The sequence below is a fragment of the Poecilia formosa genome, unplaced genomic scaffold (assembly GCF_000485575.1).
Source record: "Poecilia formosa unplaced genomic scaffold, Poecilia_formosa-5.1.2 Scaffold228, whole genome shotgun sequence".
Taxonomy (NCBI): Eukaryota; Metazoa; Chordata; class Actinopteri; order Cyprinodontiformes; family Poeciliidae; genus Poecilia; species Poecilia formosa.
The window spans coordinates 953,875-971,255 of NW_006800167.1; the positions used below are offsets into that span (position 1 = coordinate 953,875).

At 38.3% G+C, this 17,381-nt stretch overlaps 1 protein-coding gene across 1 annotated transcript in view; it reads right to left on the reverse strand.

Moving 5' to 3' along the window:
- LOC103149466 (neurobeachin-like) overlaps positions 1 to 17,381 on the reverse strand; it is a 218,122-nt gene that overhangs the window by 134,887 nt on the left and 65,854 nt on the right. Inside the window, exons 12-22 of the mRNA XM_016679957.1 lie at positions 16,978 to 17,130; positions 14,470 to 14,638; positions 9,058 to 9,137; positions 7,927 to 7,989; positions 7,148 to 7,245; positions 6,660 to 6,752; positions 4,374 to 4,482; positions 4,202 to 4,283; positions 3,970 to 4,093; positions 3,104 to 3,296; positions 1,990 to 2,967 (exon numbers count right to left, since the gene is read on the reverse strand). Of these exons, the coding sequence (XP_016535443.1) occupies positions 1,990 to 2,967; positions 3,104 to 3,296; positions 3,970 to 4,093; positions 4,202 to 4,283; positions 4,374 to 4,482; positions 6,660 to 6,752; positions 7,148 to 7,245; positions 7,927 to 7,989; positions 9,058 to 9,137; positions 14,470 to 14,638; positions 16,978 to 17,130 (2,142 nt within the window). The remainder of the gene's footprint in view (positions 1 to 1,989; positions 2,968 to 3,103; positions 3,297 to 3,969; positions 4,094 to 4,201; positions 4,284 to 4,373; positions 4,483 to 6,659; positions 6,753 to 7,147; positions 7,246 to 7,926; positions 7,990 to 9,057; positions 9,138 to 14,469; positions 14,639 to 16,977; positions 17,131 to 17,381) is intronic.

Genomic DNA, 17,381 nt, shown 5'->3' on the forward strand with positions numbered 1-17,381 from the left:
TTTGAAGCTAGCATTTGATTGGTTCATTGGCTGTGGGGGCGGGACAAAGAGTAGACGTCTGGATCAGAGGAACACTGATGGCTGTCATTCAATATGCTGCATCAATAAATTCCCGTCATAATCTATTTTTACCCTACACTGAGATTACATTCGCCTCCTCAGCTAAAGATTTTACTGGTAAATGTAAATAACATTTCTCCAATCAGAAGTCGGCTAGGCTGTAAAACGAAGGGATTTCCGCATCTCACGTCGCTCCAGCTGGGAAATCCCGCCTGCCGCAGCGGTTGTTCAGCTGGCCGCGAGTCCAGCTCAGAGAAGACACTCAGATGTTTTTTGTTTGTTTGTTTGTTTGTTTGTTTTTTTCCCTTAAATGTAAAGCTGAGGTAAATGTTTCCCTGAGCTTCCACACTCATGAGCGCATACAGTAAAAGCCCGAAAGGTCTGGGAATCCTTTAAAATGGACATGGTCTGTCTATGGAGGACAAAGTCTTGGTGGATCACATTATTTTACAGAATGCAGGAGTCGTTCTCACGATCCGATTTTATGCCTCGGTGATTCCTGAGGGAGACAAATAAATATTTAATTTTAATCACTTGCTATCGGTTGATTTTTTTTATTATTATTATTATATTCAGGGATGTACACACCCCTGAACTACCAATCAAAACTTTTTATATTACATTTAAAAGGGAAGGAGGGAGAGAGCGCGGTGTGTAGCATATTTTGGCAGATTGCTCAGCCTTGTGTAAATAAAAAGAAAAAAAAATCACTTCTTGTTTCTGAAAAGCGTGACTTTGGTGAAGTATTACATTGCTATAATTTATTATTTAAGGACCAGGACTTTATAACAATTTATAAGGCTATTATTATATTGAATACATTCAACTATATAGAAAGACGTTAGCCTGGCGCTATTAGCATGAAGAAGCGCCAGCATAGCTCGGTAGCACAGCTTTCTCACTAAGATCGCTAGCTAGGGTTCATAGTTGCACAATTAAATTGCTTAACATTAATAATCATAACATGGAGATTAATGGCTAAATATGTATATTCCACTTACCACTCCTCTGTCGCTGCCATAAGCCAGGCTGATGTCTAAACTGGCTGTGCTTCGACATGGCTACAGCGCTGTTGGAATGGGTTAATGTGATTGGCTGAAACATAAGGTACCCCAACTGGGGTCCGTTCATGTGATTGGCTGAAACAAGGAAGCTGTCTGATTGGTTGCTGATCATCCAATCAGATAAAACATTTATTAAAAACCAACATTTGTGGATTGAGACATCAGGGGAGTCTCAAAATTCATCACACACAAATGCAGCGCAACTCATAGACCAGAAGCAGCTTGTAAATCAAGATATTTGTGTTTCCATCAAAAATACAAGTGTGGATCTCGTCCTGTGCATTTGTGAATTATAAGACTGTTTTTCAGTGTTTCTTTACACGGTAGGAGATGACAGTACTACCTATACATAATGCAGAAGAGCAGATAAATTTGTAGTTTTACTTGAGGTGGCAGGAACAAGATCAAAGTTCTAAGAGGTAAGCTGCATAACTTCTGGAAAGTCCTTAAAGTAATCCTTCCAACTGCAGGCTTTGTTAGCGTAGTATAACAAAATCAATTAACCAATCAATTTTAATCAAATTGCAATGTTCTTTAACATCTTGAATGACCCATTTTACTCGTATTTTCAAAACTATATAGACCATCACTATGGATTTGGGAAACATTTGTTTTTGTTCATAGCATGAATGACCTCAAACTCCACACAGCTATCATTTTAAATATCCCCTTTCAATTAAGTATTGAATTAGAATGAATCAGCATCATTACTGTTGGGTCTGTTTTTTGTGGGAGAAGGGGATGTGGGATTCTGCCCCTATTAGTACATTATTTGCAATGGTTGGTAATGTTCAGCTTCTATCATTTTTGAACAAATCTGTATATTAAATGTTTTTGTGTGACTTAAATACAGGACAAGACTAACCTGTGTTGTGGCTGTTGTCTGAATCTTTTTCATCTCCTTGTCTTTGCCATCATCTGACCTTGCAGTCTCAGAGGCGTTGCTCCTTGTCTCTACTCCACCATTCGTCTTATCAGCCAGCAATTCCCCTTCAAATTCTGTTGCACTGTCGGAGGTCTGTGGGATTTTGGAAAAGCCTTCAGTTTCTGAGTTCATGTTTTTCAGCACTTTTTTGAGTTCAAACTCCTCCTTTACCAAGATGCTGGGTAAGGAGCTGCCTGTCATGTGAGCCAGAAGGCCAATTTCATCCCTGGATCCAGTGTGATCGGGAAGCTCTGAACTCGGCAGGACCAGAGGCTCAGCTAGGCTGAGATCCGGTAGGAGATTGTCCTCAATGCTGCCCGTCACCTTGCCAAACAGGAAATTGTTATTTTGAGGGATGTCGTCCTTCTCATCATCCAGTGTAATGAGAGGGGCAGCATTCTGGTCATTCATGCTGCCCTTTGGCATCAACATACTGCTGACATTATTGTCGAGCTTCCGCACAGCGGCACAGTAAACATTATCCAACAGAGACTCCACCTCAACCAGAGGCCCGTTCTCAGATACTCCCACTGTCTCAGAAGACAGCTCTGTGTCATCCATCTTCACCTCTGTAGCTTCCACCTTTTCAGCTTTGATGTCCACAAGAAGGTCATGAACTGCAACTCTGACCCCATCTATTGTATTCTCAGATCCCCCGAAGTCTCCCTCAGGCCCCTTCCCTTCAGTCAGCAGGTTGCGCGAATCAGCACTCTCGTAGTCTGCCTCGCTGTCGGGGGTCTGGGAATGATCATCAATTTCTCCGATCTCAATCACATCTTTGATGTTTGAGGTCTGAGCAGAGAGACCACAGATGGTGCTGACCAAACCCTTCTTCCCTTTCTTTATGTTCTCCTCCTCCTGACGTTGGTACTCTTCATACATCTTTGCTAAATATTCTTTGTGCGCCTCATACGTCACCTGTGGAGAAAATTTAACGAAATACATATAGGATATACTGTAATCCTCTGAATATTATTTAAATGGTTGGCAGATTACTTAAAAGGTCTGCCTCAGCATCAGAGGTCAGTGTTTCTCTCTTTTGTGCTGCACTCACCTTAGAGTGGGCTATAGAGAGAGTGTCCACCCACACACGCCATCCTCCCCATTCATACTTGATGGCATGATAAAGCAGAATACGGAATATGTTGTACATCATCTCAGTCATTTTCTGTTCTTCTGAGTTTTTGGGGTTAATGTAGCCGAGAGAAAACATCCAGTCTTGCCATACAGAGCACTGCAACAGACACCTGCAAAATTCCAACAGTGAAAACAAATTGGCTTCATGTAAACTGGATAAAACATTGACAAGTAGTAAATATTAGGTAATACTTTATTAAAGAGTCTTCTGCCATTTGACATGCCAACAAACTTGTCAGCTTCTGCATGTTAGAATCTTCTTGCCTTAACCTGATAATAGTCTATTTCAGTTAAATAGTTTAACTTAGCTCTATAAACTCCATGCCTTCAACATCCTAGTACAAGGTTTTGTGAGGTTGAAGTGTGATTCTTCATTTCCTTCAGTAACTGAACATCATTTGGCATTTTAAATGAACAAAATAGGCTTCATAATGAAATTTGTTCATTTGGATTTTGTTTCAGTCTATTCCTTTGAATCTATTCCCTTTTTAATGGCATATTACATATCGCTACATATAAAGCTTTTGTTGACACCTCAGTAGTTAGAAACGTTGAATATATTTATGAGATAAATTACATAAAAGTTTGACAACCAATTAAATAACTAGTACCAAAAACGGAAAATATGCCTTGCACATGTCATGACTACGGATACTTTCTTCTCTTACAGGGTAATTATATATAGGTTTCGTGGATTCTCTGCCTTTTCTCCTGGATTCATTCATTGATCTGTCAGATAATTAATAAAGCAAGTGAGAAAAAATGTGGTCTAAGTCTACTTGCCGTCTGTTGTCTCGACTGCTGCTGAAGAGTTTGATCATATCTGAAAGGAAGAGCCGCCGAACCTCCATCAGTTCTGTGCCGGGGGCGGAGCTCTTCAGTAAATTTGCTACGACCTTGAGAATCACTGAAAAGAAATACATTTACAAAAAATAAAATAAAAAGTACACACTTTGTTAATTCCAGCAATCAATTACTGTGGAAGGCAGAGCAACTTGACATCAAGCAGGCTTACTTGGATTCTGAATCTTGACAGTGGAGTCAGGCTCAGGATGAGGTTTGTGAACTACCTGTGTGCACACCTGCTCTGTCAAAATCTGGGATGAGGAGCAGTGAAAAGATTTCCATCACACTCACACAGTTCATAATAATTGAGCATTTATGGGAAAAACAAACAATGCAGTTACCTCATAAAGGGTGTTGTAAGTTGTAACAGACACAGTGTTGGTGTGCAGCATAAGCCTCTCGCCCAGAAGAGTAAAAAGGCTGTGTGTGTGCATGATTTCCACCTTCCTTCTGTTAATACACACATACACACACGCAGAACGGTGAAGTGGTGTGTTTGGAACTTCCTAAGCCACTCAAATCAGTGAGTGCCATCAGCTTGCCTCCCTATGCTCATCCACAGGGAGCCAGGCTCTAGAGACAAGTGTCAGGAAAACCGCCTGCTGTCATAAATTGGGTGAATTTTGTCGGAGGTGTGTATAGGATAAAGAAGTTAGCCTGTCACCAGGAGTGGCTCAAGATACCGAGGCATACTACAGGTGAATAGGTTCAACAGTGACAAACTGAATAAGAAATGCTGTCAGCCAGAGCTTCTTTGTTCGACTTTTTTTTTTCCCTTTCACGTTGTAAAGCTTGGAAATTGGGCACTTAGAAAAAGAGCACCTTTTCTTTCAGCTGCATAAATATGGAAATTTGAAATGAGAGCAGACTGATGATGTATTGCCTACTGAACTGTAAAGCACGAATGTTAAAAGAATGAAGAGAAACAGAGAAGCTTTGCTTTCATGAGACTGTAGAAACAATGTCTAGATTTTTGACAGAATATATTTCCACTGAACTGAATGAAGGTAATTTAGTTACAAACCACTGAAGACTTTGTTCCAAAATTTAATGTAAAACAAAAAATGGTTTATATTAATTCCAATGTCTGTATTTGCAGAGGAGAGAGAACAAAAGACAAATTTGACCAAAATTTAAAACTGCGTAACATTTGCTCTTTACATGGCTTCCAAAACTAAGTGGTATACAGATACAAACGGTACGTTTTGAAACCAAGAACAAACACTGATCACTGCTACCCAAACAATATGATTTACACATTTGTCTGCAAAAGCAACCTGGAAATAAAATACTGTGGGAAAGAGCTGAGATTTACAAGGTTTTATTTCTGCCTGCAGTAGCATAACTTGGCCTTATGCCTAACCTTATTTCCCATTCGGCATCACCACTCCCTGGCACTCCACTGCTGTGAGCGCAGCATCACCATTTATCCTCTCTGCTCACCCTGCAACCTGCATTTAAAACTGTAAGCTGTCCATCCAAAAAAGTTTCTTATTATCTGTCTTGACATGATGTTCTAACATTTTAGTTTGTTTGTTTTTTTCTTCTTCTTCTTAACTGCATCTTAGGCCTCTTCCGATCATGCTAATTAATGAGTAAAGGCATGGTGCAAAGACTTCACTTCAGGAGACAAACAGGTTCAACTCATGTCCACAAATAAATACTCAAATCATTCTAGAAGAATCCACTTATGCACTTTCAAAATTAATTATGTGCATCCAAGTCATAGTACAGTAAATTCCAAGTTTAGTTTATAATGCCGGTTGAAATAAGGTTACCAAAGCAAACCTCACAGATTTTAGTTTGACTCTTTGACTTGCTCCTTTTTGCAAACATGTCGGCTGAATGTTGCAGTCGTTCAGTGCAAGAATCAGACTTTTTTTATTTTTTTATTTTTTATTTTTTCAAAATTAGGTAGGACAATTTTTTTTTCCATCTTCTTTATATTGTTCAGTGGTACAATCACTGAGCTTGTGAAACTATCAATAAAACAATTTGTAGAAATTAGGTAGCTACCCACTGCTGCCATGTTCTGCAAAAAGGAAACCGTAAACATGTAGATATTCTTTAAATGTTGCTGAGGTTATTATCAGATGAAAATCTATTTTATCTACAAAATTTGATCTCAGTTGTGGAATAAGCAATTAAATAAAAATCAAGTTTTGAGATCTGATCTAAATGTTGCAATACAAAACTAAAGCAAGAAAACCTTATTGTGGCAAAAAAAAAAATAGATAAGTAAAGCTCAAGATTAGATATTCAATCTTGAGGTAATAAATAACTGGCCTGGGAGGAATCAATAAGCCTGAATGAAAGATCATTGCTGCTCCTCCTCCTCGTTAGCCACTATTTTGTAGAATCTGAAGCTATTCAGAAAAGTGGAGCACCCCAATTCGCAAAACTGGCATCAAGTCAGATTGTCACTGGATTTCTTCCCGCCAAGTAAAATTTTAAGGTGAAACTTTATGATACACAACTTTCTAATCTACCCCTGCTTACATTTTGATGAAAGCAAGGTTATAAACACTACCGTACACCAGTTTCAATTCACTTCAATTATTTATCGTAAGAGAAACAAAATATCCCATTGCTGATCTGAATCATAGCAAATGGAACTGGTTACTTACTTGTGTCCCAAGTGCTTCAGAAAATATCCAAGTACTTTGAGGGATTGCACACGAATATTTTCACTCTTAGAGGCCAAGAGCTTGTAGACTACCCTGGAATAGACACATGATGCAAATTAGCCAAGAAGCATGGTCTTGAGAGAATTAACTGTAGTCCCATTGATGAAGAGGCACTTCACCGGCTGGCTGACAGCCTCTTTCTTTTGGAACAAATTTGCATATGTGGAGGTCTGGATAAAATCAGTAATCTTTTCTTTTGAAGAAACCAAAGTCATTTTAACGTATGTAACTGCAACTTCACAGCTGACATGAGGCAAATATGATCATTTAATATTGCTATCCTATTGTTTTATGTACTTTAATATCCTGCTGATTATTTGTTTTTATTCATTTATCAAACAGACACTAATGTTGTGCAGTGAGGTATGTTGATTTTTGTCAGGAAATCACCACTTGTGCCGTAATCGTATGTTCTGCATGCTTCTTACCGTATTCCATTTCTCTGGTCAAAAGCAGGGATCATGGAAGCTGGATGCTCAGACATGAGAGCTACCACCAACTGCAACACATCATGCAGGTTTTCATCCTGTAGGCACACCATTATAGAAACACAGAAGAGACAGAAACAGGAGTCAAAGAGTGGAAATGCAGTTTAAGAGTTTTTTTTTTTTTCTATGTAAATGCATCGTCCATCTCTCCTGCAATTGTGAATTTGCCCACAAAATATCCCAGTATAAATGCAGAGCTGCAGAAAGCAACATAAGCAGCTAAGTAAATTTCTTAAGCTTCCTCAGATGCTTCCAGTTCAGTTGGAAGATAGAATCCTAATTGTCACCAGTCAGATAATGAACCAAACTCCAAAAATATCTTGCTTGCACTTCACCATCTGTTACTCGGGAAAGATCTCTACCTCATGGCTTTAGCTCCAGAGGTAGGTTGCAGTTTTCATGTTCTGGGCAGCCAAATGCTTTCTTAATCCCCTTATCATTAGAGGTCCTTGGGATTAAAAAAGCCCCTAATCTGTAGAGGTCCAGAAAAATAAGGGAATTGCAGTATTACAACAAGTAGTTGCAGACTCCTTACCCCACATCAGCTAATGGAGAATAGTTGGACTTGTGCATCGCAGACAAAAATTGAGTTGCTAGTTAAAACAAACTGCTGATAGAAGAAAAATTCTGAGGAGGATTTGTGACAATGCAGCGAAGGGCAGGAGAGTAGCATAAAATCGCTGAGTGAATTCCCTTGGAGGATAGAAAGAGACGTGTACCTCCTGCATTGTTAGCAAATAGTTGAGGATGCTCTGCAATTCATCCTCCTTCACACCTCGATCCTAAAAGAAAACAAAATAATAACGCATTGAATCATTCAGAAAGCATAAAAGACATGTACACTAATAATCAGGTGCTGATTATTTTCTTTGTTCAGGCGTTTTTTGGGGGCTTTTTTTATAAAGAAAATTTCCATGTCATGAATTCTCACTAAGATCTGACTGGGTTTTCCAGCTGTTTTTTTATTCTCCAGTGAAACGGAGAATGAAATGTTTTTGAAATGTATTGTAGTGGAACAAATATCCAAACAGATTGTTTATGCTGGAGCAATCTGTTTGGATGCTAGTAATTATGTCGGCCCAAACGCCAGCAGACACTTTTAAAGGGTCCAGTTTTTAACAATTCTGGACCGTTGCCTTTGGATTGGCTCATCAGACTGCACTGTATAGCTTGTGCATACAATTTGGTTGAGAGTGACTTTACTATGACATTCACAATGAGAGAGATAATGTAGCTTCGAGGGCTGTCTGTCTGTCATGTGACCTATCTTATCCTGCTAGCTGGACTCCGTTGTGCACAGGCAGCTGTGTAATGGAGGCAGTTGTTTTTTTTTTTTTTGTTTTTTACACTACTCATTAAATTTTAGAAAAAGCAACTTTTCTTGTAAGTTCTGTCTGCACATAATTAACTGCAATGACATAAAAGTCAGCATGCCAACAGTAGAATACCACTTAAAGAGATATGGGTGGAAACACCTTAAGATGTAGTTTATTGAAAACTGTGGCTGTATGGGGTTGATTCAAATATAGCTTTAAAAACAAATGAAGCTACTGGTTTAGCCTTATTTTTAAATTACATAAATCTTTTGGGACAAAAAAAAAATCCTGCTGAAGTCAATATATGCGAAAACAGTACAAAGAGCAAGAACCTCACGTCGTACTGGAATCCAGACATATATTGTATTTTTACTTTTCAACTTTAAGATATACATAAAAAGACCCGCTTCTCAGCACAGCTAACTTCATAAGGAGCACAACAGTAGACCATCTCAAAGGATAAAGGCAAAATCTCTAGATTTTCTCAGTGCAGTCGTGTAGGGAATCTGATGTATGAAGACAGGTGGGATATACCTTCAGAATGAGTTGTTTGAGGAAGAGAAGCATGAACGCCCGCAGAGAGATTACCTCTTTCTGGGTTGGCCTCGGCCCATCTGTGGTTTCAGAAAATAAAAAAATAAAAAGAATGAAGCAAGGATAAGAAAGAAAAGCAGATATCATCTTTCTTCTGCTGTCAATTTTTAAGTCTTCTTTCGGAGTTGTCTTTGAGCATGTGAGAGAATTGACACACTATGAATGCTCTAAAACCTTGGGTGTATAAGCTGAAGTTTTAACCGATTTCAACAGCAACATAGTAGTTTTTTTTGTTTTTTTTCATTTTTCTTTTTTGATAGAGGAATTTGTAGATTTGCAATGAATACAACAAGCTGGAAAGGAAAGGTCATCTGGAATATTCCTTCCAAATGTATCCATCATTTCCTGCTGCGTCTAAACTCAGACAGTCTCCCAAGTAACCTTGGCCGCAGCATGGGGTCCAGGCTGCCAGTCTAAGGTCACCTTATGCACACATGGCCATCAAACCGAACAACAACACATTATAACAGCACTGGATTCATCTGACAACTTCAAATCACTTTGGCATTCTGACGATGACCTCATATCGTAATTTATTTCTCATCTCTTTATAATATATCCACCAAAATTAACAATAGCTGATAAATTTTGCTACCAGGAGTATACATCTTGTAAAAATTAGGAGGAATCTCAGGATACATTTATTTATCGCCATGTCAGAGATCTGTTTGGCACAGGAATCTTTTTTTTTTTTTTTTTAATCAGATTTTATTCAAAATTCCCTGGTTTTTGGCCCAGCCTGTTTTTATGTACACAGAGTTAATAAGCTGCAGCTACAGCCAGATCAATAATACCCAAGAGTATTCATTAGGACACAGCAGAAATCACAATATATAGAATGCGCTGACCTTGTTGCGCTAGCAGAACTCCTGCTGTTACACTAAAGGTTTGTCAAAGTTTCAGTCGTGTTAACCCATTTGTTGTTTATCCCGTGCAAAAAGCAAAGCACTGGGACAGAGAAAATCCTCTGCCACTACGGTGCTATTATATAGCACCAGCTGGGTTAAATACAATAACAAGAGGAAGTTCAGAGAAAATTGGTCACTTTGCCCAATGCTCCCCACTCTCCTTCCCTGCACTGATAAACTCCAACCTCTGCCTTGGCTGAACACATGTTTATTTGAAATGGGAACCGATATAATGGCAGCAGACACCTGACCATCCTGCTACTTCAGCCAGTCAATGTAATCAATGATGAGGCTCCCTGAGGAAGGTGGAGGAAGGTAAGTGCCTCTGCATCCTGACACTGATTAATAGCAGTAGAGAGGAAACTCCACCAAAGGGATAGAGCCGAACATAAAAGGGATGATAAGAACATTATTACCACAGCCACCACATCTAAGTTATTCACAACCAATTATGCTCACCAACCCTGCATGGCCCTTGTTTCTCATTCACAGACTGCTTTAATTCCTGCGTCCCAAAGGCACAGGAAGAATGAGTTTATTGAAAAACAATTTATGTCCATGTGATTATTGCTGGAATTTTATTGCAGCTTATGAATGATAATAAAGTCAAGACAATAACATGCGTCTGTTATAGTTGTACAAACCTTTCCACATAAAAAGGATTTATTACAGATTAACTCCCTGTGTCCTTGATAACAGAAACCCTTGTTTTTACATTTGAAGCAGGGTTAGCAGGTATTCGGCTGGAGTGTAATAATGGTACATGCGTTTTCTTGACAGTTGTGGGTATGAGCTTTTTAGTCATATTGTGATAATATACAGAAAAAACTCCAGTGACATTTTAAATCTGCTCACATCCAGGCCATTTATGAGAGGAATTTTACATTCTGGCATTCAACTTTTAAACATTAGAATATGAAGTGACAAAACAAAACAGAAAATAAAATCAAAGAGCACAGATAATTCAGAGACTAAACACCCACCATTTTCACTGCAGTCTTAACGTTTGTGAACATTCTGGTTCCTTAGTGAACCATAGTGATGGTGGACAAAGAAAGATGCATCAAATAGAAGCTTTAGTTTTTTTTTTTTCTTTTGCCTCATTAACAGTCACTAACAATTCAGGTGAGTCCTAAGGCATAAGTACTATACAACTCTTGTCAGCAGTGGACTGTCGTGCTTTGTTGTTGAAAACACCATTTTTAAAACATATCTTGCGTGTAACTAAGAGACGTTATGGAGTTTTCATGAGCAAATTCTAGGTTCAAACATTGACGTTCAAGTGTCTCTGTGTCCTAAAAGTCAGCCATTTGGAAAATAGGGCCTAACAACCCCTGCAAAGGTTTGATCACTAGCCTGGCTATTTCCTTCCTGTGCAATTCTGCTTGATTCTAATCACACTTCACAGCACAATCTGGGCATTCTCCTATTGACTTGGATTCTCCCGGTAGAACTTCAACCTGGCCAATCAGTGAACAGAAGGAGAAGTTGTGAATAACAGTGTAATTTTTCTACGCTGTTGTAGAATTATAGTCTATCATTAGTTTTGGCAATGGCAGAGAAGGAAGTGAACAGAGCCATTTTGTTCTCCTTTCACCACACAAACTTGCCCATTTGGACTTTGTAATGGACCACAGAACATGACACAATGAAAGGTTTTATTTTCTGAGGAGAAATAGTTAATCTTTCCAATGGTGGTGTTTTTTAAGTTCTGCACAGTGAAGGAGGCTCCACCATGATTTAAGAACCCAAAATGTCTAAAGTCCATTATCTCTGTTAATGATCTGTCCTTTAAATGAGAGACAAAACAAGCTTGAACTGGATGTGCTGACTGGCCAAGAAGCTTTGCTGCCCACCTCATTACACACCATTTGGTAAAAATGAAGCCAGCACAGAGACTGAATAGATAAGAGAGGAAAAAGCTAATATGTTGGCTGTGGATTCAAGTCTTAGTCTGAGAGAAACTGAGCATCTGCCTGATAGCTGGGACAGATTCTGTACTATAACCGAATGATACATGGCTTTAATATGAGAGCACTCTCTGTCAAGACCTGCAAAAAACACAAGAAACTAAAAAGAGGATTTGCGTTGAGATAAAGAACAAGTGAGATCTGTTTTAAATGTTCTCTCTGAGTCCCAAAACTCAACACTTCATTATCTATGTGGTTCTCTCTTTTTTTTTTTTTTTTTTTTTTTTTTTTTTTTTTTTTTTCTTTTGTGTTTGTTTGGCCATTCCTCTGTTCAGAAGGACAGAGAGAAAATGTGAGCTGCCCAGGCAAGCAAAGACAAATGAAACTGGGGAGCCTGAGACTAATGTACACCATGAATGTGATCCATTTTAAGATGCATCCCCAGCTGTAGTTCCTTTCGCCTTTCTTTAAAATCAAAGGTGTAATTTGTCTTCTATTCAAAGGTCTTCATTTGGAGAAGAGAAAAGGGAGCTTAATGGATATTTGTGATTAACAAATGGGTAACACAATTTGGGATGGGCAAATTTTTATATGTCTTTGCAATTAAAAGGAAAATCAAACAAATAAGTGTTGTCAACTTTTAATTCAATAGTGATATACTTTCTTACACAAACTTTTACACCTTCCCACCTTGTTCTTAGTTTTATTTTAATGCATGCGCATTGCTGAGAAAATACCCTCACTGATGTATTCAATCATTTATACCAATATAATAAACCCTGGGCCATTACTCATGGCTCAAGACAATCCGGAGGTCTTGCTCTATCTCTAGGCTTTACACAAATGACTGATTTCTGCTCATAATATGCAATAATGGTAAAAGCAAGACAACTGCAATATAATAATGGAAAAGACAAGCAATTTCTTCTTTTTTTTTTAAAAAAAAAAGCATATTTCCTCCTATTTTACCAGAGTTGATTTGGTAAAATAGTCTGATTTGACTGTGATTTACGCACATGTTCTTAATACACACACTGATGATAAAATACAATCGTCTGAATAACGCATCCAGTTTTTCTATAAAGCATACTTTACAAACCATTCTTGCATATCATATAGCTTAAGTAACAGTGGTGCACTATCATCAGTGATGCACAAGTAAATGAGCTAAAGAGTGGAACTGAATAATGTCCCTTGATTAGCTCTCATTTCAGACACAAATTCTGAAAAACCACAACAATCACCATGTTTTTTTTTTCCAACATGACAATTTTTGTTGTATTTAAATTGGATGAAGATTAGAAGGATACACTGACACATAAATGCTAATTGTCTTGTGATTCCTTTGTGTTGTTTTGACTTAAAACTACTGCCTATATCAACAAACCTGCATAGCATTTTTTGGGTGTGTTATAGTACTTCAATTTTGAAAAAATAAAAAATAAAAAAATAAAAAAATAAATAAAAAATCTCAACCTGTCAAAATTGAAAAACAACAGGTCAGACCTCCAGGAAAACTGAAATCTGTATCAGAAAACAAAAGCCTGGTTGATGCATTCCCACACTGAAAACAAGACAGTAGGTTAAACACCTGACTGGAGAGATGAGAAGTAAAGATGAAGGCCCAGTGGAATCCATAAGTCAAAATAACCCTGATAAACCAAGCATAGGGATAATTACAACTATCGGAAGGCAATTCATTACGATCCCGTTCTAACAAATCAGAAGAAGAATGAACTTCATAAAAGAATCTGCAATATTCTTCCAGTTCTTACACTCTGGGATTAATTTAACTACCTGCAGTATTAATACAAATGAAAATTACCAGTAGGAACAATTTAAGCAGAGGCATAGAAAAAAAAAAATCTCTTTTGGATTAACTGACCTTTGATTGTGTGAGGAGTATTACATCAATGCTGTCAAGCTCCAACCTTCAGCACGTAAATTTTATTGGGCCTTGGTGCAGCATAAAGTGGGGTCTCGAAACCAATATAAAAAAGCCCCTATATTAGAAAGTGGGTAGTTTTTGAAAAGAATAATGGATAGCAAAAAGGAAATGACAGTTCAAGGACACTTTCTTTTCCTTTACAGCTCGCTTGGTGATGTGCTGTTTCACAGACTTAGTGTGCCAGTCAGTAGACTGGGCCACGTTTCATAGACTCAACACCCACAGCAAGCACCTTACTGGGATCACAATAGATGATATAGCGTGTCTGCCTAAACTGCCATCTCTCGGCCACAGTCCCAACAGCTGACAGATAAACCTTTCTGTGTGGCGATGAGTCATTTAAAAAGTGGTGGAGCTGCTTCAATTTCTGTCGTCGCTTTGATAACAGCCTTGGGACCGCACACAAGACTGGTTTTTGGTTCACTCCCAGTGATTTCCTTTCTAAAATTCTAAGTTTGGTTTGGATTCATCCTGAGGTAGATGAGAAGCCTACAACAACCCATATAAAATCAAATTATGGTTATTGCACACACACAAAAAAAAAAGTAACTCAACATCCAGATGAATTAAAATTAAATATGCTCACCTAATCCCTTTGGAGCGATGCCACTGCTGTCTGCGGGATTGGAGGCCCAGTAGTAGTATTTCAGCATATGCATGAGCTGAAGGACTGTACCAACTCGACGGATTGTGTTGTAGATGGTAGCTGTGCCAATGAACTCAGCAGAAAGATATGTGTATAATGAAAGCTGAACCTGGAATGAGAAAAACAAATATATGTATTCATATTACCAACAGCACAGTGAAATAATCATTAAAGGCACATAACAGCTTAATCGACTAGACGAGGAGTGGAAATTAACAGGTGGCAAAAAAAAACAAACTGGAAGCAGAGCAAAGAGATAAACCTGAAGTTGAAGTGCATGGTGAATCTAAAACATGGATTTTTAAATGGAAGTGGAAAAGTACGTTTCAATTCCCGTCTTTGATGAGAACAGTCAGTCAATTTTTTTGTCATCAATGTCGGCGGGTGCTTTTGCAGTCTTGGTTTTTATGTACCCAACTTTTTCTTTGACAACCGATGATTTAGAGCACTTTTCTGTTATTTATTGCTGTCTATTGCAATGAAATGCAGTTATGCAACTCTGAAAACCAGATTTTCCTTGCACCAGAAAAAAATGGACAACACTGGAGTTTAGGACCATTACTGGTATGATTTCAAATGATTTTAGCTATAGGAAAGATACTCTAAAGAAACACCATATCTAGGGTAGTCCCTAAATTCCCTTATGAGTGGTAGAGTATGCAAGCTTTAGCTATTTTATATGCTGTGTGACATTTTAAAACACAAACTTTAGAAAGGCGCCCTTACAAAAAGGAAGGACACTTGTGATTATTCTTTTGTTGCAACAAAGCTTCTTTGAAATAAATGTTACAATAAACTTCTCCATCAACTCCCCCGGATGGTATCTCCAAAAGTTTCCACATCCTTCCTATAGTCAGCCTCATTACAGCCAAGAACGACAAGGAGTTGAGATTTTATGGACTTGTGCCGGCAGAGCCATCTGTAGATTAATTTCATGGCTGTTTAGCCTTTATACATTTGACATAACTGTGGAATAAATGCTATCGTTTATTTATTTTTTTTTTATTATTACAAATTTGGAGTTGTAACTGTCTGCTTCCCATTTGCCTGTTACTTTGCTTCTGATACACTGTGTTTCCAGCTGTGGGTTGGTGATATTCTACTCCATTCAATGTTCAGGCTGAATGGCTGGGATTAAAATAGCTATCTTTGTTAATACAAAACGATGATTTCCTGAAAAATAATAAACTGGGAAATAACAGAAACAAAATGAAGTGGAGTTTTAGCCAGGAAAAAAATTATCCATTTACAAAGCTTCACCTTCAGTCCAGGGTCCATCCAAAAAGCTCTTTCTCTTTATCTTGGCCATTTTCAGAGCAGATTTCAACCCACCTTTTGTCTGATTTGACCCTGGTTCTTACACTGGAAATAAGGAGAGGAAAAAAAAAAACTCCCCCCCCAAAAAATCATTCTAGTTTCTAAAGGATTCTTGCAGTGGAAATTCACCTTTACATAAACAGAAAGAAATGCAGCCATAAAATACAATTTATTCACAAGGTAATGCCAGAAGTCTCCTGCTTTAATGCAAGTCACACAGCTTGCAGCATGCTATAAGTTGGTAGCAGAAAGGGACAGGTAGATGAATTTTACCACTTTGGCCACCTAGGAGAGTGCACCCGAGCAGCTGGCCTCAGAGACGCTCAAAGTGCTCCAACTCCTTTCATTACCAAGCCGTTTCTCATTTTTCATCCATCCTTTCTGATCACTCCATTTTGAAGTGTCACTGGCATGCCTCTGGGCAGTTTGGTATTTCTTTCATACTTCTATTTATATATTTGTGTGCTGCCTACCAATGAAAAAAAAAACACACACACACACACATTTGCCACACACAGACACTGTACTTCTTTAGTACGTCTGATTTCATTTTATGGGTAATTATTTAAATGTAGGACTGGAAAAACTCCAAAACGTTTAAAAAATGTATTTGAGACCAGTGAAATTGGAGCATAACGGCAACATTTCAATGTTGTATGCAATTTAAAAATGTATCGCACGGGAGCAAAACAGTTTAAAGTGTACAATTTAGGACACGCCACCATTTTGAGAGAAATGTACACAACTTGTAATTGGGGTGCGGGGAGGAAGCATTCTTCCTCATGCTGCGAATTGCCGTAACACCTTTTGTTGTGTTAGTTGTGGACTTGGTTTAATAGCTTTCATTTAGATACTGAGAACAAGTTACGGTTAGATTTAACTGTTCTTTTGTTCCTTCATTTAAATATTTATTCTCATTTGCACGTATTTCACCAGTAGTTTTACACATTATCTGCTGCCTTTGAAAGCTCCCCGAGATTGTCACAAAGAAAATGTCTACTTGTCATCCTGCTTCCACAAAAAGAACATTTGATCAACACAAATTTGTCTTCACAGTTTTACAAAGGCAGCGGTGACAAACAGTCGAGTTTGAATCTCTGGTTGCTCATCTTGCCGTTTGCGGTGGCTCACCTTGGCTGGGGTGTAGATCCAAATGGCTGCATTAAACAGGATGTGATCGCACAGCTGCTTCAGCAGCGGCGCTCCATGTGGCAGACCGTCGAGATACTTTGCAAAGGAGAGGAACTGCTCTAAAACAGCCCTGCTGATGTGTGCACGAGAAGACTGAAAACACAGAGCCGCAAAATCACAATAAAAAAAAACACATACAAGATGGCTTTTTAATATGGTCACTGCATTTTGAAAATCTATTTAGTTGTAAATAAACATTTTAACAAATCTGACCTATAAGACTATTATAGTTGACCTGGAAACAAATTAAGCTCATAATATGCAATATAATTTCTAAACTTGCACATGCTGAATTTTCTCTTTAATGCACTGGTACCAGTTAGCCCATTTACTGGAAGAAAAGG